The sequence below is a fragment of the Etheostoma spectabile genome, chromosome 2, assembly GCF_008692095.1.
Source record: "Etheostoma spectabile isolate EspeVRDwgs_2016 chromosome 2, UIUC_Espe_1.0, whole genome shotgun sequence".
NCBI lineage: Eukaryota > Metazoa > Chordata > Actinopteri > Perciformes > Percidae > Etheostoma > Etheostoma spectabile.
Window position 1 is genome coordinate 8,835,191 of NC_045734.1, and position 23,269 is coordinate 8,858,459.

The following is a 23,269-nucleotide window of genomic DNA, read 5'->3' on the forward strand; positions in this document are numbered from 1 at the left end:
GAGAGAGAGAGAGAGAGAGAGAGAGAGAGTGCGTCTGTGTGAGACAGAGAGAGAGAGATGGGAATCAGAAGAACTGGTGGTCCAGAAAAACTAAATGACTACAGAGCACAAACAATCTCCACAGTTTAAAGAAGACTTGGAGGCTGAGAAAAAGAGAGACAGAAGCAGAGTAGGAGTGAGACATCATTACAGTAGGCCTGAGTTACACATTTATTAACAATAAATAAGACACTTCACATGACACTTCTGCATGTCCTACATTCACACAACATTGATTAAAAATTAAACAGGATGCAGTATCCATGACATGCTCATAAATAATCAATATCGGTATTTCATGGCCCTCATACGCCCCTTTTGTGTAATCTACAATGTCTCGCTACATGGCAACAAATAAAGAGAATCAGTGAAAGTAGAAGAGAATTGTCTATGTAATATGTGTCCATATTGAGCTGTGGCAGATTATCAAAGGTTTGACATAGCTGGAGTGAATGCCATTCTTTCAAGGAGCTCTTAATCTGGAGCTTGGCATCTGATCACCACACCAAACAGTCATGGCACAGGTGTTAGAATCACCATAGCAACAGCCCACAGGGATAGTCCGATGTATGTCTAAAAAATGGACTCTGGTGTAATGGTATGGTAGGATAGTGAGAGACTATTACAAGCTGATATTAGATCATATTTCTCAATGATCTCTGACCTTAATCCACACACTGCTCCCTCTGGTATGCAGACATTATCAATGTTAACACTTTCCTGGTTTTTCCATCCACTCAGCGAGCTGAGTTGGCATGGAGCATGCTGGTAATTTGTTTGAGGACAATGTGGGACAGCCACATTGAGGACTGCTGAAGTAAGTACTGTCCCCTGGCAGGGAAACCACCGACCGTGGTGACACCTGCAGTCAGACGACAGCTCAAGGGCATAGTTCAACCTTTTGAAAAATACGGTTATTTGCTTTCTGGCAAAGATTTAGATGTAAATACGTATACTATTCGTATATTTGTCTGTTAAATAAAGCACTACAACCAGCAGCCAGTTAGCTGAGTTTATATTAGCTTAGCACAAAGACTGGAAACAAGGTTAATACAGCTAGCCTGGCTCTGTCCAACTGTTAGAAGATATGCCTACCTGCTTTTCTGAAGATTCACTATTGTTAGCTTAATCTAGACAAAACATTAAGTGTAAAAATGACAATTATCCAATTTACATGGGGTTATATGTGAGGCTGTTTCTTAGCCAGGCACTGTAACATCCTAGAATCTTCCCTGGCTACCCGGCAACAGCTTAGGGACAAAAAATAACCCCCTATAACATGTTGAATTGTCGTTTTTACGCTCCCATTTTTAGGGGATTAAACAAATCGAGATATAACGTGATAATTAGTGAACTTCGGGGGTGCAGGTAGGCAGATATTGTGACAGTTAGACAAATCCAGGCTAGCTAGTTTCCACCTAATGTTTCCAATGTTTGTGCTAAGCAAACAATTGCCTGGTTGCAGCTTTATATTTAAGGGCCACATATGAGTATGGTAACAATCTTCTTATCCAACGCTCCATCAGAATCCATGAATCCAGGCTCTTACAGGCCCAGTTATCTTGCTGTTGCCCCAGGAGGTGCTGGTGACAGCACCACCTTAGGCAACAGGCTTATTGAGAAGAAAAGGAACTCCGGGCTGCAAAATGATATTGCTTGTCGAGAAGGCCCCTGGCTGTATTCTCATTTACTTTCACCTCTACGCACACACCTCTCTCTGCAAGACTAGCACTGCTGTGGCCTGTAATAAAGTACGTTCCAGCTAGCCTGTGATGCCCAGGGGAATACAGGGAAATGGAGACAAATGGTGCCATTTTCAGGTTTAAAAAGGCAAGAATTAAAAGGAGGTCACAAGGTTGAGAAATTTGTTAAATGATAAAATCTGTTAAACTGTGATGTGTTCAAAATGTTTTACCCTGCAGTACATCATGCACTATTTACAGTTTTCTGTCTAGAATGAATACAGAATAAATTCTGTGACAAACAAATGTGTTTTTGTCTTTCGCTTATTATTTTCTGAACTTATAAGGTAATGTATGTGGGACAAGAATGAAAGTATTATCGGTGAATCAAGAATATATCAAGTAACACTTTATATATAGTACTGCTATTTACATGGAATAACATGTGTTAAGGCAAAATAAAACATCAGTATAGGAAAAAACAAAGTATTGCTTAAAGCACAACTGACCATTAACTGAATATCCTGTTTTTGCTGATTTCCAGAGATTTAACTTCTCAGTTAGCTGCAGTGATGTAGAGAGTGGGCCAGTGCACCATAACATTAATGTTAGGTGTGGTTACAGGTACAATAAGGTGCATGTAATTGATTGGCATCAGCTAATCACCAGTCACATTCACCAATCACATTCATGACGATGATAAGGTGTTCTCCCTCACTCATAGTGTCACCACTGTTGATTATGATTGGACCCCTCCTGCTACTCGCTGCTGTGCTGACTGTGTAGATTGATTTCTCTCTCCACCAACCCAGTCTCCTGCTGTTCTATGGCATCTCTTGCATTTTACATTTGTGTAGCCTGCACCTCATAGAAATGTGTATGTTGGATACAGTTTTATAAAAGCCAAAGTACAAGGGAAGTGTAAAGAAAGTCTGAAGTGTATGCATGTCAGACTGCATTGTCCATGTTTCTCCTTGCTCTTGTCAACCACTGCCAGGATAAACAGCCAATGGCACTCCCTCGTTAGTGCTGTCCTGCTAGACCTAGTCTTGGCCAATCAGTGAAGTGAACTGTTTGCAGGATTCTGGATTGGCTGGGTGACGTGTCTTGAGGCTAAGCTGAAGTTTGCCCTCCGAGATGCGACAACCCCCCTCCTCTCGTATGTCTGACCTTCCCCTACTCTCACAGTCATCAGTCATCAGTCTGTCCTCAGTCTTGCCTGCTGTACTTTTGCCCTGCTAAGCTTGGCAACAGAGGAAATACAGACCAAGGGTTTCAAGTGTGTGTGCCTATGAAACTATCAAAAGAAATCTGTGTATTGAACATAAGAATTTGAAACCAAATCCTCCAAACGATTCCATTAAAGAAACAATTCAACTGGAATTGTAATTTTTAAAATGATTCCAAGTAGGAATTGGTTCACGATGCCCAACTCTATCCTGTAAACTATCAAGGTTGCAAGTCCATGAATAACTAAAAACATCTTTAAAGGCATAAAAACAAAACAAAACAAAACATATTATCCAAATATTTTCACAACATTAACAGTATCAATACTCTACACTTGATTTTTAGGGGATGGAAATTGGAAACGATCTTGCTCTTAAGCAATGGCTTTGTTCCAAAAAACAAATGTCACAATTTTAGGGCAGTGGAGAGCCCGTAAATAGATGAATAAGACACACACAAGAAAGTAAAGGCTCACATTGGGATGGCTGACAGGACAGTGATCACAGTAATCATTCGGTACCATCAACCCTATTTACGTCCAACCCCTCATTGCTGCTCCTCACCCTGAGCCAAATGAGCAAGAGGCAAATAAGGTAGGTGGAGTCCTGAAAGAAAGACAGGAAAAAAGACCAAAAGATGGAAATCTCTGCCTCTTGCTTTTGGGAAGGTCAGTCTACACAGCACTTCTGCTGTCACAACAAAGGAAAAGAACATTTCAAGGTAAACTTGCATTCTTAATTACAAGCTTTACCTCTCACTTGAACAGTTACTTACTTGAGAACATGGAGATAGCTAAATGCCTGATGCCAGGGCGATGCTTAAGCTAAAGCCAACCAGATTATAAACTCTGTTTGAACTCTTACTAACAGACAAGGACCGCTTCCCGAAACTGTTTAATTCCTTTGGATTAGAGCGGTAAATCTCAGGGAAGGGTAACGGCCAAGACAAGGCGGAGGCACAAAAATGAGCAATGAGAAACGTAAGCCCATCATTAACTTGCTGCTCTGGATTCACTACATTAGCTGCATTAAACATTAGGTAGTACAATACTTCAAATTCAAGTTGCTTTTAATCTCTAAAACATTCAACAGCAACCACACATGTAAGAGAACCAACTAAATACTGTTCAGTGAAGGCACTGAAGAAGAAATATTCTAAACAAGCAGGTTTCCCTGAGTTTATTAATTCATGAAGGAAACTTCATCTGGAGATACTGAGGGCAAAAGCAGTTCAGAACAAAAGAAGCACAACTTCAAATTGGCAGTTTCCCTACATTTGTAAACCAATGTGCAGTTGCCTCACATCAGCCACTGGCTCACACATTTCACAGTTGTCTGTCTCTCTCTCTCCTCCAAGTCATATTCACACACAGAAATAGAGTTTACTGTACATAACCTCAGGCTGTCTGAATGTACTCAAGTGCTGAGCATACTCAAATGGAGCTGTGCAAGTAAGAATGAAGAAAGGGAGTGGATGTACAAAGCAAAACATGCACGCACAACGTTTAGCCCAAATGAGCCTCAGTAGATACCCTGCTCATTTAGAAAGTGAGATTGCATATTTGCAGAGGAACCACAAGAGATGCATAACATATTGGGTTTCGTTGGCAATTAACATAATTCTCCAATTACAAACCAAAATATGACTGCACTTGTGTGGCTGCTAGGCAATAAGTAAACGTTCAAAATATAATATTGTAGTTACTTGCAGGAGTCTCCAAAGACCCACTAGTATTTCATGTTTGCACAATTCGAATAAATAAATAATAATACAAAAGAATAAAAACTGTCCAACATAAACATCAACGGTCCTAACTCAGGACTTACACTCCAAGACAACCGAAGGGACAGAGACTGTGCAAATGAAACTCCACCATCAGTATCAGAGACTTGCTACAGTTGTCAGGATCACTTAGACACACAGCTCCTGATCTGCCCTGTACAAAAACATTCAGCACATCAATCTGCCAAAACTTGCTGAGGCAATGTGGGCTTGCTTGAATGATTAAACTCAAGTAGACAAACAATAGTGTGTGGGCTGGGGTTTGAATATCATGATGTCAACTCTCCTGTTGGGAGAGTGAAAGGCCTACTGCAAAGAATGGATGAAGGCCAGGCTGGGACAAACAAAACAAAACAAAGTAGTTGAGATCACACAGAACACAATGGAATCCGTCCCCGTCTGTGGCCGCCACACGTTTTGCTCGGCGGACAGCCCCATGCCCCATGTCCCATGTCCCCGCTGACACCCCCACTCTCTGTCGTCTGCCGGCTTTTTGTTTTCCTGTTCGTCAATGCTGGGTATCATGCCAGCACTTGTGAAACCTAGGTCAGACCATTTTCCCTTGAATGGTGTGTGTGTGTGTGTGTGTGTGTGTGTGTGTGTGTGTGTGTGTGTGTGTGTGTGTGTGTGTGTGTGTGTGTGTGCCATCTGCTAGGACAAGACACAAGAAAGATCGTTGTAAGATTTTATCTCCAAAGCCCAGACAGCAAAAACGTTACGCCAATGATTTATCTTTTTGACTTAGACTGATTTAGTCTATCTCAAAGGTTTAAACACTTTAATTTAGACTACTACTACTACTACTACTACTACTACTATTATTATGAGTTCAGAATATAGAAGCTTGATTCATCAATGAGTCCAGAAATCAAAAGCATATCACTAGGCGAGAATATTCCTGGTGGGACGGTGTCGTTGTACTGGTGTCAGATGGTGCTGTATGCTAATGACAGCACAGAACAATAGGTTGCCATGCAAATTTCATGGCTGTTGACCTGAATGATGGTGTTTAATCCAGATTTGGCCCTGAAAACAGCCCATGCCTGACAATCAGACGGCATCCTTATGTGACCCTAGCTAGTAAAAGAGGGAGACAGTTTTATTAATCTGTCTGTAACTGCTAGCATGTTTCACCGTCATACAAATAAAAAGACATCATCCCAATCAATACAATAAACGGGGGGGGCAAAATTTAGACACCTTAATGAATGTAAACTCATTAACTTTTGGCACAAGACAGCAAAGCAGCACATCCCTGTTAACACATCCACTGTCAACACTGTAAGACCGGGCTGATTTAGAGTATTGGGGTCAGGAGGCCATCATCATCATTAGAAGCGTGTCATGTGAAATCATGCCACAGTGCATCAGTGTCACGCTAACCAACAGCCACCTCCCTCCTGTGTATGCCCCCAAAACCCAGCAAACTATGCACCATGAACAAGCAGGCTATTATCTTTCTGATATGTTGGTAATCCAAGATTTGGCCTTCCTCTGGCGCTGAAATCACTATAGTGAGTAGGGCTGCATGATATTGGAAAAAAATTACATGCAATATTCTTTTTTCCTGCAACATTTATTGTGACATGAAAAAATACTGGAATTTTTACAAGTTGACTTGAGTAGCTTTATTTGCTCTATATAAACAATACATCATTCTAGAATTACTGGAGTGATTTTGTAGGGAAGTGCGTTCCAGGAACCCTTAAATCTGCATCAATAACATTATATCATATATCATCATTATATCTGGAGTGTGGTCTATCTGTATAGTGTCTTGAGATAACTCTTGTTATGAATTGATACTATAAATAAAATTGAATTGAATATCAGACACAGACTTGTCTTGTAGATTAGTGTTACATTTCCAACTTCGGCGTATTCCAGCTCCAAACCATAGTTGAGTCAGACCCCCTGTTTCTATAGGCTATCTCAATTAGCTTTAGCCTGGCTGACAGCTTTTAGTCTGGCAACTCTGCGGTGAAGAACAGTACTAGTATTGGTGCAACACTAAACGATGACTACTGTAGTTTTACTGTATCTGTAACACCTGCCTCTTACGGTACTTCTCTACATACACATAGGAGAGAGCCTCACTTCCCATTACAAACCCAGTAACATACACACATTGCTGTCTTAAAAAGAAACGGTCAGTCGGAAACATTAGTCACGGAAAATGAGAAGTTTTCCTTATGTAACAAGCAGCAAAAAACTTGTAGCATTTACCTTGCACGTCCTGCAATGTGACTACTGCCAGACATTTTTGCCTGAAGAAGACGCAGCAGGGTCGAAACGTTGCCTTTGTATAAAATGTGGGAATTTAAAGCAGTGTTGTGGACATCACTTTTTTTTTTAACATTAGTATTTTTCATTTGTCCTGCACCTGCCAGAAGGTGGGTTGTGCACACAATCAATGTGCACGTGGCGATGTCGATGCTGAACCGATATATCCTGCCGCCCTAATAGTAAGTATTTTTATCTAATCACTGCTATGAGTACTTCTACTGTATTTAGTACTTCAATGTTTAACACAAGGGGTCATGTATGAGGCCTGCGAGTTACCTGCGAGTTCTGTTATGCATGCTATATGCATCAAAAACATCAACGAGACTGAGAGGTAAAGAAAGAAAAGGAGATCAAAAACCTAATTAAACCCATCACTTTGTTTTATGTAGTTCAAACAACACAAATTTCTTTCAAGATTAACTGTAACTGTCTTCAATGTATTATGGAGAATAAAGTACACCCACTTGACTACCGCAAAGAAGTAAACAAACAAAGTCATTATATCTGAGCGGACTATCCAATTATCAGTGCTGAGTTCCACTTCCATTTCCTTTCTCATTCCTCAGCTTGCTGTGTGTACTGAAAAGGCCTGTATAGATTTCAGAGAGACGAGCAGTTTGGCCCTAACAGCTCCACGGTCTAAACGGTCCAGGTCTGTTTCCAGCCCCTGATTAATGGGCAGACTGGCTGTCATCCTGATAACATCACTGTGTGCAAAGGATTGTGAAAGGAAAACATATTTCAGGATTTTTAGGCAGATGTTTTTGGAGAGAGAAAATCCATGTTCAACTTATGTAAATGTTAAGAGTATAAACCTAAAGTATATCACTTCATGGTTTTACTGAAAAAAATACTCAAACTGATGAACATGTAGCACTCTCTTGCTACTTTTCCAAGGCCAATGAAAATCTACTACTAGGTAAAACTCTATGTTTATGCAGACTGTTAGACCTGATCGCTACTAAACGCTTGTACAGATTGCTACATGTAGGATAGTTGCTTAGAACACTTGGCTCTTAAATTATACACTTTAATGTGTATATTTCTTAATTGCAGTCATTCATATGCTTTAATTTACAACGAATATAATAGAATCAAGTTAAAGTTAAACTAATGCAAGGCGTTCAAGATTGGGGAACTATTAGAAATAGCATTTATTGAGGAATAATATAATTTCATTCAAATGCATTTAATGATTTGTGTAATTTTTGCATTCAAGACTGTATATAATATTTTGACCTCAACCTTTGTTGTATGTCAGATCAAATGTAAATCGATTATTCGCTAACACCGTATTTATTCATCTAAAAATGAGATTTCCGCTTTTTGCTATGTACCACATTGATCACTAATGTTTTAATAGCAGTACCACACGCTGACTGGCCGTTATTATGTGTCTAGGTCACAGGGAGCTGAAGGCTACATACAACCCTGGATTGTATCCACTTCTTCGCAAATACACTGGTGTAACAATAAATGTCACCAAATAGTCAATGGTTTGTCCTCCATTATCTGTTAATGGACATTACCTTTATGGAGAAGACTTTAGATTTGATATGTCACAAATTCAGCCCCTCTGATCCTGGTGTAATGAAAGACAATCTCTTACTTTATGAAAATAGTTCACCGAAATGTGTTTCTGAAAACATTTTATGCAAGAAATATGCTATGCAGTTGCTAAATCTGTTTTCATTACAGATCGACAAACCTCGACAAAAGATTTTCAAGAATTTTTGAGAGGCTGACGCTCCTCCAAAGCGTCGACCTATGAACTTGCACGTGATCTTGGTGACAGCAAACGACAATCTGGGGGCTGGTCGGTTGCCACTATTCCAGCCAAGGCACTGCAATAATTTATGGCAATATGTCTGTCTAATCTGATAGCAACTGTCTTGAAAGACAAAAAAATTGTGTAGTTTGATCCTGGCATTATGTAGTAGTCAACGCTGCATCATTTCTGTCCCTGACTTAAATTCTCAGTGTCCAAAAAGACCTTTCCTAAACTTGCATGGGTCATGTAAATGAAGGGTGTAAGCTCAGTGGGATATATAGTCGGGGTAATAAGAAGGGGACAATTGACCCTGTTCTTCTTTTTACAATAAAAATCATTTTGGGTGGATATAAAAAGAGGTGCAATGCTGTACCTGGTAAGGCTAAACAACAACAACCTTGTAACTGAAAAACACTACAATGCTAGCCTACATTTCACATGTTTAGAATCCATCATTAAATTTATTTGTTATTAAAGTATTAATATTTTAGGAATTATGCATAAAAAATATCTCACGTACTCCAGTACTCCAAAGTACCCCTTAGGGTACTAGTACCCCCATTTGAGAAACACTAGATTAGACAATACAAAGTAGGGAAATCTTATTTTCCGCCTGCCAAGTCAGCTTTGAGATGTAAAACAGGGGTTTGTCTCAAAAGCAGCAGCTGATTCTGCTGCCCATGGTAACTAAGATCTACAATTAGCATTCAGTCTGAAGAGCATCTTTGAATCAAAGAAGGAGAGTGGACAGAGATGTATTGTGCAAGCACGCTCACTCACATATGTACATCCCTGAATGCACAAGCACACACACCTGACAGCTGCACTTTAACCCTCCCTTCCAGTTTATAGGTCTAATTATCTGGTGGTGGCCAGGGCCTCAGTGGGGGGCCTCTCAGTGTGTGTGTGTGTGTGTGTGTGTGTGCATCAGTGGGAGGGGGCTGCTGGACCGGGTGGCAGGGACCTGTGATTTGATTTTGAAGGAGCAGATGGCAGGCTGCTGCTGGAAGGCATTTGGAGCATGTGTGTGCGTTTGTGTTTTTGTGGGTGTATGAGTGACTGAGTGAAGAGTCTTACTTTTTTAGGAGTAACTGTAAAGCATTTTAGAACACACTACATATAATTTTAAGCAGGATTTCATGATTTATAAAGACATATGCCATTACATCTATATATATTTCCTATTCCCTTACTTTTTAAATAATCCATTTTTAAAATGTTCACAATCCACAAAAAGGTCTGTTTTCATTCTAGCTCAAAAATCACTATATCAGCCAGCCTGAACAGAACTGAATTTTTCACCTCTAAAATCGGTATCAGAAATCCAATATCAGTCAGGCTCTAATAATACACAGTACATAATACACATTTATAGGTCAAGGTACACTTTGTTGCTGTCCAATGAATACAATGTAACTTGGTGGAAAATCCTCTTAATTGTCACGCTAAATAAATCATTCTCATCGGACTGACAGAAATTGTGACACCTCTAAGGATGTGAAAAGAGGCTTATCAAGGTAGGGAGGCTCCATGACAGAGGGAATGAAACGAGTAAAGCTATTATTGAGACATGTTTGGTCTGGGAGAGTGTTACCTCCTCGTCAAGCAGCGGGGGGCAGAGGACAGGGGAAAGTAAAAAGATTAAAGCTAATGCTTTTCAGCTCAATTATCTAAGTAGGCAGTATTTAGAAATAAAGATTGTGTTGTCAGATTTATTTTTGCACTGGGAATTTATAAGCTTAAACCCATGTTAACAAAAGCACCTACTGACTTCAAACTGAATTGACTTATTATCATGGACAGGCTATTGTCAGGTGTCTAGCTCTGGCCTCAGGGTCACATTACAGGCTTAATGCTTTAATCTCTAAATTAAACCCTTAATTCAATTCTGAGACAGTCCTGTAGAGGCCAAGAGAGTGAAGAAGAGTCTAAAGCAAACAGTCCTTTTTCAAAGTAGTGAATCAGCCATTATGGCAAGAACACACACTCACTTTATTTCCAATTTCTGGCTAGGTCCTTGCTCCAACCTGACGTAGAATATAAGAGTGAGTAACTTTCAAGTGCACACTATATGACAGAATGCAATGAAATAATAGTATATTCTGAATATTTTCAACATTATATTGCTTAGAAGTAGGCCTGTTTTGGGTTTTACTCAGCAAACCTGATTAAATGACAGCTGAAAACCAAGAACATGCATTTTGGTTTCACCACTCCAAAGATGTTAAATTCCTAAAGAATTTACAACATTTAACAAACTGCCACCGTCTGGCATACACTAGCTGCCAGGCCATGAAAAAAAACTCAAAAGGAAGTTAAAAAATGGGGCTGTCTGATAACAAGCCAGCCTCTTCTCACTTCCAACGATTAGTTAAATTGTCAACTCTCAACATGGTTTTTACTCAATAGCTAGTAAGACAGGATGGACATCATAAACGGATCACTAGTGCTAAACTTACTGTACTTAAATGTACCCCATAAAGTTCAGCGCAACACTCCCTTAGGCAATCCAGAATGTAAAATGCCTGGAATGAACAGCTGGTCTGCATAGCTGATCTAGTTACTAGATCTAGTTTTTCTAGAATTAACTGAGAGATGAAAATACAGACACATCAAGGGTTTATGTGAAAGATATGGGACTGAATTATATATTATTATATACTGTATACCATATTTGAATCTAACAGGTTTCTTAAAAGAAGCATTAATGTCTCTAGCTGTGGGCGGTGCGTTTTTTTTGGCCATAATTTATTTCAGTATATTAAGTTTATTAAGTATTAAGTATTATTAAGTATTAAGTTTTTAGACATATCAGGCATTATTCACCATTTTAGGTGTGTTAAGCCACGTCTCCCCACCCTACCCTGATTACTATAAACATAGATGAAACCTAAGTCCTTGATAGAAAAACACAGGATAGAAGAAAACAGATAAGTTTACTTTAAACGTTATCAGCAGTCATGCATACTATTAAATAACCTTAACAAGTCATCAGAAACTGTGCTCCTGTACAGTGCTGGCTTGACAGAAAGGTTGCTGGGCTGGCCCTGTCAGAGGTGAAAAGCATCACTGTTGTCATGAGTCATTTGTCTGGACTGTCTGTTCTAGTAATATTTCTATACAAGAACCAAACATCAGCTGGTTTGGTTGTCAGATTTACGATGTTTAAATATTTGATGACAGGAGATAGTTCTTTCTGACACCTTGTGGTTACAGCCTTATGTCAGCCTTAACTATTGCTCAGCCTATACGCATAAAAGCATCCAAATAGCACTATGTCATGGGACCTTTAGGCAAACAGGTTAAGTTGCAATACTATCTTCTAACTGGGTTTTTGTTTTGACCTGTGTGTTGATAACGTCTGACCAATTTGACACCCGGGTTGCCAGATATGAAACGCAAACACGCAAAAACAAAGGGCTACAGTGATGGTAACAGCATCCAAAGAAACTGGATTAACAGAGATGGATTCATTCTGCCCAGCCTAAAAAAACTTGGCATCTTCCTAAACAGTTGCATGACCAGAAACAATGTAAAACACAGGTAAATATTTGAAATGCATATAAAGGATGAAGACAGCTTAGAGCCCAAAAGGACGCCGACTTGGCTAATTTCCTCCTGAACTAGGTAAAGGTGTGTTAAGCTTCATTAATTTCTATGACAGCTAATGTAGTAGGGATGGGAATTTTAGTCATTCATGTGCTCTGTATGTTCCCACTTTGTTGCAAACTGGCATGCAACAATAATGTGTGATACATTGTATTGACAAGCTGTATAACGGGGTCTGGAAAGTAGTCTCCCCCCCCCGCCAAAATTCTTCCCCCTTTTCTGTTCAGTGGCCGTTGCCAACAGACGGTGACCTGGATACAGTTGACTGCAAGGTTGCAGTATTTTTTTATGCTTTGACACACCAACCCGACGGCCGACCTTCGGCAGAAAAGGCAGTCAGACTGAGTTGGTCAAAAAAGTGCCTCGGAACACACCAAAGCAACGCTGACTTGACTGTACGTTCTGCTCGTACACAAGACGTAATAAGTCTCCATAACAGCCAGCAACGCTAATCTGTATTGTCGCCCAAAAAACGAAAACTGGCAGCTGATTGGATGAATGCATCACATGGGTCTAGTTTCTCCGGAATTTCAAAGCCAGACCATAATGGTGGCTTGTTCAGGATACAATCTCCTATTTTAAAAAAGTTCACCGGAATGTGTTTCTGAAAACGTTTTTAGCAAGAAATAGGCCATGCAGTTCAGTTAGTTCTTATTTGAGTAATTAACAGCTTTTTTAACCTGATTGGCACTAAAACAAATTCCAATTAACTATGTTGACATAGCAATAAAGTAATGAACTTGCATGAACAGTTTCAAGAAATGTTTTAGTGATGTGAAGTGTGTAACAGTCAGCTGCATCTACAGTAAAACAATTCAGAAGTTTTTTGATTTGAAGCCAGCTGCCTGACATATGGGAGCTATCTTTTATTTTGATTTAAGCTTGAATCGTCTTTTTTCTTTTCTTTTGAATAAAAGATGCAAACTTAATCCATTTTATTATTTACTAATCTAGACAAAGTCCTTCATGTCTGTATTCAATGTCCTGCCAGACATTTACAAAACCTTACAAAAAAAAAAAAAGAAGACTTCTCCCACATGAGAGAACAAAATATACATTTAGTTTGATTAGGGGCACCATGTGTTCAAGCCCACCTCATCTCAAAACATCAGGGACACTCAAATGGTAATTTCAGATAGAAATATTACTATATAACCCAGATGGATTGGATTAAAGCAAAAACAGTCTCAAATGGCTTAATAATGGGGGGAGTGGGGAGCTGAGGTAAGGAGGAAGCTATATTGATGGATATGGCAAAAGGCCTGAACTCTTAAGTGTATTCATTAGTGTCTTGTTGAAATAATCGTGGCGTGTAATTATGTATGAACGATTAAATGGACTGTAATTACCTAGACTGCTGACACAGCTGAAGCCTATAAATCACAGCGTTTTTTGGAGATAAAACCTTTGCCTAAAAAGCTCAGCCTAGCTGTTCCATCTGGTTATCGTATAAACATTACACAATCCCATTTTACTGAAAACAATACAGCTAACTCCCTCCAACTGTCATGTTATGTAATTTTAGTGAGGGTATTAATGGATATTTCACTGGCTGGTTTTGCTTGAGTCTGCTGGGTGATTACCAGGGCTGCAATTGTCATCCTTTAAACTACAACACACATGAATCATAACAGACTCACCTGCTTGCCCTCCAAAGTGTACAATCTCCTCACAGCACCAGAGTCCAACTTGATTGCATCTGTGATGTCAGTGAGCACCTGGTCGAAGGAGTGTGCTGTCTTCTTATTGAGCAGTATCCGTACTGCCTTGCGGGGTTTGACACCGTTGCGGATGACTGTGACTAGTTTGGGTTTGATGAAGTCCTTGGACTCACGCTGCAGCTCGTTCTTCAGCGTGATGAGAGAGGAGAGGGAACGTGATGTGCCGGTCTTGCAGCCCACCGACCAGTTGGGGTTGACATTCTTGTTGTAGTCCACCCGTCGGAAGGGCTCATTTGAGGCACACACATAACTCTCACCTGAGGAAAGAAACAAGTTGGTTGAATTTATCACTTGCCAAAACATATTAAAAAAATATTAAATCAAATATTGTGAAAACCACACACAGGATAAACATGCAATACATCAGAATTCACCTGACACGCTGAGAGTGGGGTGGGAAGTAAGGTGGTTGTGTGGTTTGATTATTACTATATTATTATGCTATACAGCTTATACTGCACTTTTGTACAACCAAGATTTAAACTAAAAAATCAATAAAATGTGTTAAACAAAAAAAAGAATTCACCTGACACGTCTGGTATGTATCATAAAATACTGCGTCCACATGGCATTAGAAGAACCCGTGGAACAACAAATAGTTAACGTTCCTCAGTTGAAACAAAAAGGCACATTGAGAGGCCAGGCCAGTGTAGCACTGTCCTCTCTCCCTTTCAGCTGTTGAACTGCTGCATTGGCCTTCCTCCAAAGCAATGCACTTTGTTTTATCTGCCAGCATTCCTTTCCTACAGTTAACACGCAAATGTTTCCCCTGGAGAACAAAGTCATGTGACAAGTACAGGGGCTTGGCCGATACATGAAAACCACAGCAAGAATGTCTGGTGAATGTTTTGAAGTCTGAGCATTGTCAGAAAAACTCAATGCTGTTCTGTTCCACTCTGAGTAAGAGGGAAAGAAACAGATACTTCAAGTTCATCATGCTACAAGTATTTAAATGTCCATAAACACATGGCCATCTCTCAGAATCAACTTTAAAAAAAATTAATATTAAATATACTGTAAATTCTGGTCTAGCAAATATTCTTTGTTTTTCAGTGAAGATATGTAGAGGGCTAGAGGAAAAAAAAAAAATCATACAGTGTCTCGTCAAAGCTATCAAAGAACAAAATAGCACTCACAAATTGAGAAACTGAAAATGTGTTGCTTCTTAAAATGTGTCATACCTGTATGTCTGCATCTCAGGGTCATTAGTAGAACTGCATGGTATGGAGGCAGGAAGGGGAGCCAAAACACATGCTAGTTTATAAGATGCATATAATCCTATACCCGTACATACCTTTAGAAATGTAAATGTACTACAACTTGAAAAAGCTTGTTGTTTTGTGTTCTGTATCTTTTGGTAAACACGTATTTTTACTGACAGTATCAAATCCAATCTGGGAAGTTTTAGTTATCTGATGTGTGTAAAAACAAACAAATGGAGCTGCAGTGAAAGAAGGCCATGAGACATGCGTCCCACGACACCTGGCTTTATTAAGCTTGCAATTAACCAAAGGCTAATTAAAAGGCTAGGCCACAGCTGGGGGGACTGAGTTATGGCTCAGAACTAAAACAAAATATAACTGGGGCTGTCACTCATCTGTGGGACAGTGACAGAATACTAAAAAGTCCTCAGATGGTAACTGGTGACAAGTCTATTCCCTGAGGTCAAGGGATCTCAGGTGCAACATCCCATGGCGGTGTGAGGGGAGCCCCAACCAGCCGCCACTGGCTGCCGTCCTCATGTGGACAACAGATGAGGTCAGCCGTAATAGAGCTGTCTAACCAGTCCAGCAGTTTTTACTGCAGTGGTCTCACATCTGTCACCAATCCAAAACCCAAGCGATGGCAGTGGGAATCATAAAACAGCGTTAATATTAAAGCAATATATCATCACCAAAACAATGAAGTGGCCACATGATACAATGATAATCTCAGCATGCATAGTCTTCTATTTTACTGACTTGATATTCAGCACTCTAGTCAATGGCACTGGCCCAGTATGGCCCGCACACTATTTGTTTCCCTAGACAGACATTCCATTAGGCGCACATATTACAGTTTATACCAAAAATGTCAAATTTGTCCATGTCATGTTTGTTCTTCTATCCAAGAAAGCCATTTTAATCATGTCCAATGAACACAGAGCATAATGTATAGGCCTATTACTACCAAAACACAGAGGAACATCTGTCCATCAAGCATATATTCATGAGGCAGCTCAGTTTTAGCCTGGAGCCATACACCATTTTTTTTAAACACAGATATTGAAATCAATAATAATAATATTATTATTCATAATGTTATTATTCATTATAGAAGTTGGTTTTAACTGAGCCCAAATAATTCAATTGCCAGCTAGCCCTGTAGGCTCTATTTCAACAATACTGATATAAAAGCAAAGACAACAGCAACATAATGGCAATTAGTGATTGCATTCAGCACAGGGTTAGGCCTAATCTCGATTTTACACATAAAGATCAATTTACTAGTCATGACTCACGAGGAGTACTACACAGCCTATAAAAACAGTTGTATAACGTCTTCTGTGGCTCTAGAGGGAGCTCATCAAAGTCTGAAAAAATAACTTCAATGGTTTCATCAGGGTAATGTTAGTAAAGACTTGGAAACTAAACAAATATAACATAAAGCTTATACAGAACACTTTACCAGGCATGGAGGGTCGCTTTTTTTATTTTTTAAATCTGTCTCCTGTGACTTCCCCAACTTAATGAAAGTGCAGCACTCTTGAATGGCTGTATTACATTAGAGAAAGTTATGTTTATCTTCTTTTCTTTTATTTATTTATTTATTTTACCTAGATAGGCCCTTATATTTACTCTTTTTCAACAAAGCTATTAATTACACAGCATTTCCAATATTCTTCAGCCTTATAAATTCTTCCTTTTCAAACCAGTTGTTGCTAATAAATCCCTTGGCTTGCACACTTGCTATTGTCCCAACTAGAATCCCTATGTCAGCCTTTTATGTACCCCCACATATCCACATAGTAAACTACAAAGCTCTTTCTAAACCCTGTTCAGTGTCTGCTAGCTCCCAGTGTGGTTTTCTACTAGCACAGCAGTTCAACAAAATTCTTCCATAGACCCAGGTAAGTCCACTTTAGCCGTGCCAAGCCAAAATTTGATAACATGCGTTTCCACTACTGCCCCACAGCAGGGGCTAGCCACGCCGAGCCAGACTGTGTGGCCCTGATTGGTAGGCCCTTTAGCTGTGTCCTCAGCAGTGGAACTTATGTGTGTCTGTGCTGGACACTAGAGAAAAAGCTTGGATTTTAACAGTCTCTGTGTTTAGCTCTCTGTACTTTTATAGCTTCTACATGAATCTTGTTTCACTCAGGTGTTCCCATTTGTATTTTCAGTTAAGTTACTGGTAATGCAAAGCAAACCTTACATTAAAGCCTTCCACTGGTAAACCGAACGGGGATGCTTTTATTGTGAAGAAGTTAAAGGAAATGGTTTGGCGCGACTACCTCCCCTAATATGGAAAAACCCTGTGAGTTGACTGGTAGGCTCAGTAATCCCATCCGGCCATAAGGGACACACATGTGAATGGTGCTTATTGGGTTTGCACACAAAAGAGCCCCAGCAGGCCTCAATCAATGAAGGCAGACTGCTGAGCTGTGCAGTAATCTGCTCTCTCTCCGTCCATTAGATGGGTGAGTAAACAAGGACAAGACACTGGTGCACGACCCACCTGCAGTGCATCTAATGTCTGAGTCTACCCAAATAAAAAGAAAAGCTTTCCCACTTACCCATCATGTCATCAATGCTGAGGTTTTTAGATATCTGCCTCTGAGACTTTGGCCACTACCACAATACAATTGGATTGAATGAAAATTCAATTGAGGTGCTCACAGTATTAGAAAAAAATCTAATTCTAAAACTCAATATGAATGTGACTTTCCAGAAACAATGTCCCGGTTATTAGGGATAATCCACAGCAGCATGTTGAAATCAAGGTCGGAGATGGCAAAACTGTCCCCAGTGAAGTCATTGAATTATCTTACTGGAACATTGTTGCTGATTGTTTTAAAAGGAGATTTATCAATACTTGTAGCACCATGAAGAAAATTTCATTCACCCTTCTGTCAACTTCTAACTGCAAAAAACCCTACCGGGGTTCTTCAGGAGAACCAGTTAATTTCATGCTGTGTTCATGTAATATGGGATGGAAAAATTACATGTTTATGACTTGCATTAGTTCAAGTCATCGGACAACTCAAGACGGTTGTGTGATTCCAAAGTTGGAAGTGCGAGGGTAAATTAATTGTACATTGACAATAAAACACTTTATACATTATATGTGGTTTCAGTACTTTGAATGAACTGGCTGATGTGTGACATCCCACTTTCACAATTTTCCATGACTTGGATTTGAAACGCCTTGAAACCACAGGTCGAAAATGCGTAATTACAATAACTTTGATATTACATTAACACTGCATCAGCTGCAGACATCACAAAACCCAGATAAAAAAAAACTATTAATCTGCATTCCCAGCCAATACTAGGAGTTAAAATTGATCTTTTTGGGATTGGACAAAGAAATTGCTGACAAAATGAGTTGGTGAAGCATCAGTACTCTGGTCAGAACTGATGTCTGGAATGCATGAACCAGGATCCTCATTTGGCAAGAGTGTCCTGTGCAGGTAAGTTCAGAAGTGCAATGGCAGAATGCTCTAATGCAGCAAAACTTTTGCTCACATTGCTAACTAGTGCTGATTCGGAATTCAGATCAAGCACTAGCCTAAATTTTTCCCGCTCACTCAGGGGATGGGGCTTAAGAAATGGGTGTAGCACAGAGTCTAAAGTTTTAGGAGGATGTGAGATGAAAATAGAGCAGTATAGGAGAATAACACCTGCAGTAAGAGATCAGAGGATCCTAAGTGTGTGTGGCACAGCCGTAACCTCTCATGTTAAAAGAGGATTGCAGGCAGGTCACAGTGCAGACAGACACACACCACGACTGATCATGAAGATTAACCTATTACTGAGTGGTCACTGTCCCTGCAGGGTAAAACTGCAGGAATGGTTAACTTGTAATCTTAATGCACTTAGTCCTCCAAGTCCTTACCAAAACTAAACTGACTGACTAAATTGAGCATATGTCTGTGACTGCGTTAGACCTTCACTAGTGGCAATTACGTTTAAAATTAAATGATGACTTTATCATAGTTTCCAAATTTTTAAAATCACATTTCCAGTATTCAACACAATTATTTAAAACCCCAGCACTGCAAGCAATGAATAGATACTGGATGGGGGAGGGAAACCATCCTTTAAACCCCAAGGGTGGGATCAATTTAGGCTTTAACAGCCAATACAACAACATACACATTCATCCCACATTTAGTCCCAGGCAGAATTGCACTAGAGCTGCACAGGGCACTTTCGAGCCCACACAAACTCAGCTCATCACAAATAGATCCTAAAGAGGGGAGAGAGTGAAAGCGTCCAGCTGAGATCAATGGGCACTGATTCACATTAGCAGCAGCCAATGCAGAACTAAAGGTGCACTGAGGAAGTCTTTTCTGCATGCAAGGCACTGGGTCAAACATGTCAGAACAGTTATGTCAATGATGCAATGGAGGCTCTACATTGCATCCATTATAGGCCTACTGTAATTTCCTTCAAAGATAATTTGATAGTATTAAGTGCAGTAGATCTCTGCACAAAGGTGCAATGATGTCAAAGAGACATTTTGTCTTGAGGAGATAACTTCCCTGATTAGCAACATAGATATTAAACACACAAAGTAGACAGCATCATGAGGCATGAGATTCCAACTCTTAAAACTGTGAATATGCTTTGAGTGACCTTTTAAACTATAACTTAACTTGCCTGAGGCTACATCAGTGTATATTTACATGGGCCATTTGCCAATACTCAAGGCAGAACCTAGCTTTTATAAAATTAAATTGATTCATCAATTTATGATTGATGAATCAGTCAATACATTCAATCAATTTAATCAAGTATTGAGCATGGTTCATGATATATGGACACATGAGTGGGTTGCTACAGCCATGATAACCCTTACCCTCCACTAACTCATCCAGGCTGGTGATTCTCCTGCCTCCATCCAAGGCATATAACGTCCGGACTCCTTGGGGAAGGTTGACATTGTCCGACAGGGACCTTGTGAGCTCCATGAGCAGAGCATCCAGAGACCTGAACCGGTCGTTAGACACAGCATACACCAAACCTTTAAAATATCGATCTCCGTTGCGATAAAATCGCACCTTTCTGGCTTTTTTCTCGGACGTAAGGGACTGGAGAGTGCGTGTGCGGTAGAAACTACAGTGCGCGCTGTGCGCCGGACTGGGGACCAGACCGTTGCCTCTGGAGCCTGACTGGGATCCGGAGCCCGAATTGGCCCTCGGTGTCCGGTGAGGCTTCTCTCGTTCCTCAAAGTGTTCAAATTCAATACTTCTGCTGAGCGACATGTTATATGGCTCTTTTTCCTGCCTGATTAAAACGAACTCCCAAACAGAACAAATACAACTTTTATCCAGAGTGCTTAAGGATCGATGCGCCTGCAGCCGGAGGAAGGATGCACGTGTGAGTCTCCAGTCTGCGATCTGGTAGCCTACTCTGTGTTGCGGCACCGGTTGCTCGTGACAAGTCCAAACGCTCAAACACGGCACTCCTAAAATAAGAAACAAGTCGAGAAATAAAGAGAAAATCAATCCCGCCCTGACTGATCCGATGAATTGATTTCTTTACCTACACTATTAAAGCAAGAGAAATAATCCAAACGCGGGTTTATCCGGTTGAAAACGTGTCGAATAAGGAGCAGCTGTGTTTGACAGACATTGCAGTGGACCTCTCGTTTGGCTTTCAAACAACGAAGCAATTTTACAAAACTTAGGCACGCAGCACCAAACACCGCAAGTCCCCTCCTTCTCCACCTCACACCCTTCCTCTGACTGGTCGGTCGCGCAAACTGTTAAATCAATGGATGTTGAGAGTGGGGGAAGCCCTCCCCGCCTCAGGGTCCTAATGCTCTCTATTGTTCCGCTAATAAATTCACGACCTGGAAACAATGAAGTCTACATACTCATCCTCGATGACCTAAATTGTGTTAGTAATACCCTACCAGAGAAAGTTTTTCTTGGATACACATACATTGTCAGGTAGAGTTTGTACATTGTGGGTGAGAATACAGAAGTTAGAAACAACAACACAGGTAAACTATAATTTGCTACAGAAATATTATACTAGGCTAACGTTAGGGGTATTTGATTTGCATTCATGCATTTGGCAATTAATTATGTGTCAAAAGCGGCATGAAAAAGATGTGTCATTACTTTATGTATAGTGCCTATATTATATCAAATGTTTTCTATTTTCAACTGCCTCTGGTAATATGTCAAAGAAAATATAGCGAATATTTGTTCATATCCCTATGGTTGAAATCAACAAGTTGTCTTTGAGGGTTTTACTAAAAACAACTAAAACAGAAGCTATAAGATAAAAATCATTGATGACATAATCAGAAAAAATTGAGATGACTTACTACTATACACAAAAGATAGACCAAAGGTCTGGTCAAAAGAAGTTCCAAGGACAGATTCACAATAGTATAGACTAGTTACACATTTAGCTTCATTGTCCATCATGCCAGGGAGAAAAAGTTATCATTAGGCACCAAATGAAAGTAGAAAACAGCCTGTAATCTTGTAAGTAGTGTTGTGCTAGCAACGCATTATAAGCCTTAGACAACTTTCTAGTTTAGTTAAAATGTCTAGTTTGTTTAGCAGTCTATGGTTAGCAGCATTGGCCTAAATCACAAAACAGCTGTATAGTAGTAGTAGTAGTAGTAGTAGTAGTAGTAGTAGTAGTAGTAATAAGACTTACTACATATGCTCCAGCAGGGGCATTTGGGGAGTAGATGAAATATGTCAATATTAATTTGGACAAGAATCTGACATCTATGTACAAAATGGTCAGTTAAACTGCCGCTGGTATGTAACTGTGCCAGTAGGGGTTGCTATAACAACATGTTCAACTAAATAACCAACTGTTCGTGACAGAATTGTCTCACTGAAACCCATTTGGAGAAATACCAAATATAAATTGCATCATTAGGTTACATAACTGCAAAATTTGAAAGGGTTATACCCAAAAGGATACTAAAAATTACCGTGTTTGAACAGTCAGCTAGTAAGACAAATATGAATTGCACTCAAGCTTGATAAATAATAATATAATATAAATAATCACATTAAGTATGTTCATATAGCATACCCATAGAAAGATACATACTGTTTCCATCCGTAGACAGTTATGTTTGAATCAGACATGAATACAGTATGGCTGTGTTGCAGACGGCAGAAAATACTAAGCTGTGCTTTCTGTGTCTGCCAAATTGTGAGCCTGGATTATACTGTACAGGGCAAAGCCAGTTTTACTCACCACCTGGCTGAACCTCATCACCATTCCCTGGCAGGTTCTTACATACCTGCATCACCACCTGGCAGAGTACAGGACGGAACTGAGCCACACAGTCACTGCAGCTTGTCAAAAAGCAGGGCAAACAGCCAACAGGCAGACTGGAGATGAGTTAACCCACTTTTTAACTACAGTAGCCTAATTCCTGAAGCCAGCATAACAGAAACTAATAAACCTATCTTTGTCACGTCATGAGGGACAAGGCCGTTTTTCAAGACCAATTGGTAACTTTTTGACCATAAAATGTATAAGTGAAGTCACATTAGAAGAGTTCCCCCATAAATGAAAAACCATCATTTAATTTAAAATACAAGCCACTTTTATCCTGCTTTTACAAACATGACTGATGTAAACAAACCAGCAAACAGTAACTTTTTATTAATGTCTTGTGTTAGTTAGAAAAATCACATTACAAACACTTAACACTTAAACACCTGGGTCTGACCGAGGTTTCTGCCTAAAAGGAAGTTTTTCCTCGCCACTGTCGCACTGTTGCTTGCTCTGGAGGAAACTGTTAGAACTGTTGGGTCCTTGTAAATTCTAAAGTGTGGTCTATCTGTAAAGTGTCTTGAGATAACTCTTGTTATGAATTGATACTATAAATAAAATTGAATTGAATTGAATTAATCACAGATCATGTTTTTTTTTTTTTTTTTTTGAGTGAACAGAAAAATA

At 39.8% G+C, this 23,269-nt stretch overlaps 1 protein-coding gene across 6 annotated transcripts in view; it reads right to left on the bottom strand.

Moving 5' to 3' along the window:
- Window positions 1-21,077, bottom strand: part of dclk2a (doublecortin-like kinase 2a) — a 41,827-nt gene extending 20,750 nt beyond the window's left edge. For 4 of the 6 annotated variants that reach the window (XM_032539155.1, XM_032539128.1, XM_032539119.1 and 1 more), the window contains exons 1-2: window positions 20,181-21,076; window positions 14,040-14,377 (exon numbers count right to left, since the gene is read on the bottom strand). In XM_032539155.1, coding sequence (XP_032395046.1) covers window positions 14,040-14,377; window positions 20,181-20,586 — 744 coding nt within the window. In that variant the 5' untranslated portion in view covers window positions 20,587-21,076. Of the gene's footprint in view, window positions 1-14,039; window positions 14,378-20,180 lie in introns of all 6 variants that reach the window. The other 2 variants (XM_032539137.1, XM_032539146.1) reach the window with 1 other exon arrangement.
- Window positions 21,078-23,269: the final 2,192 nt, after the last annotated feature.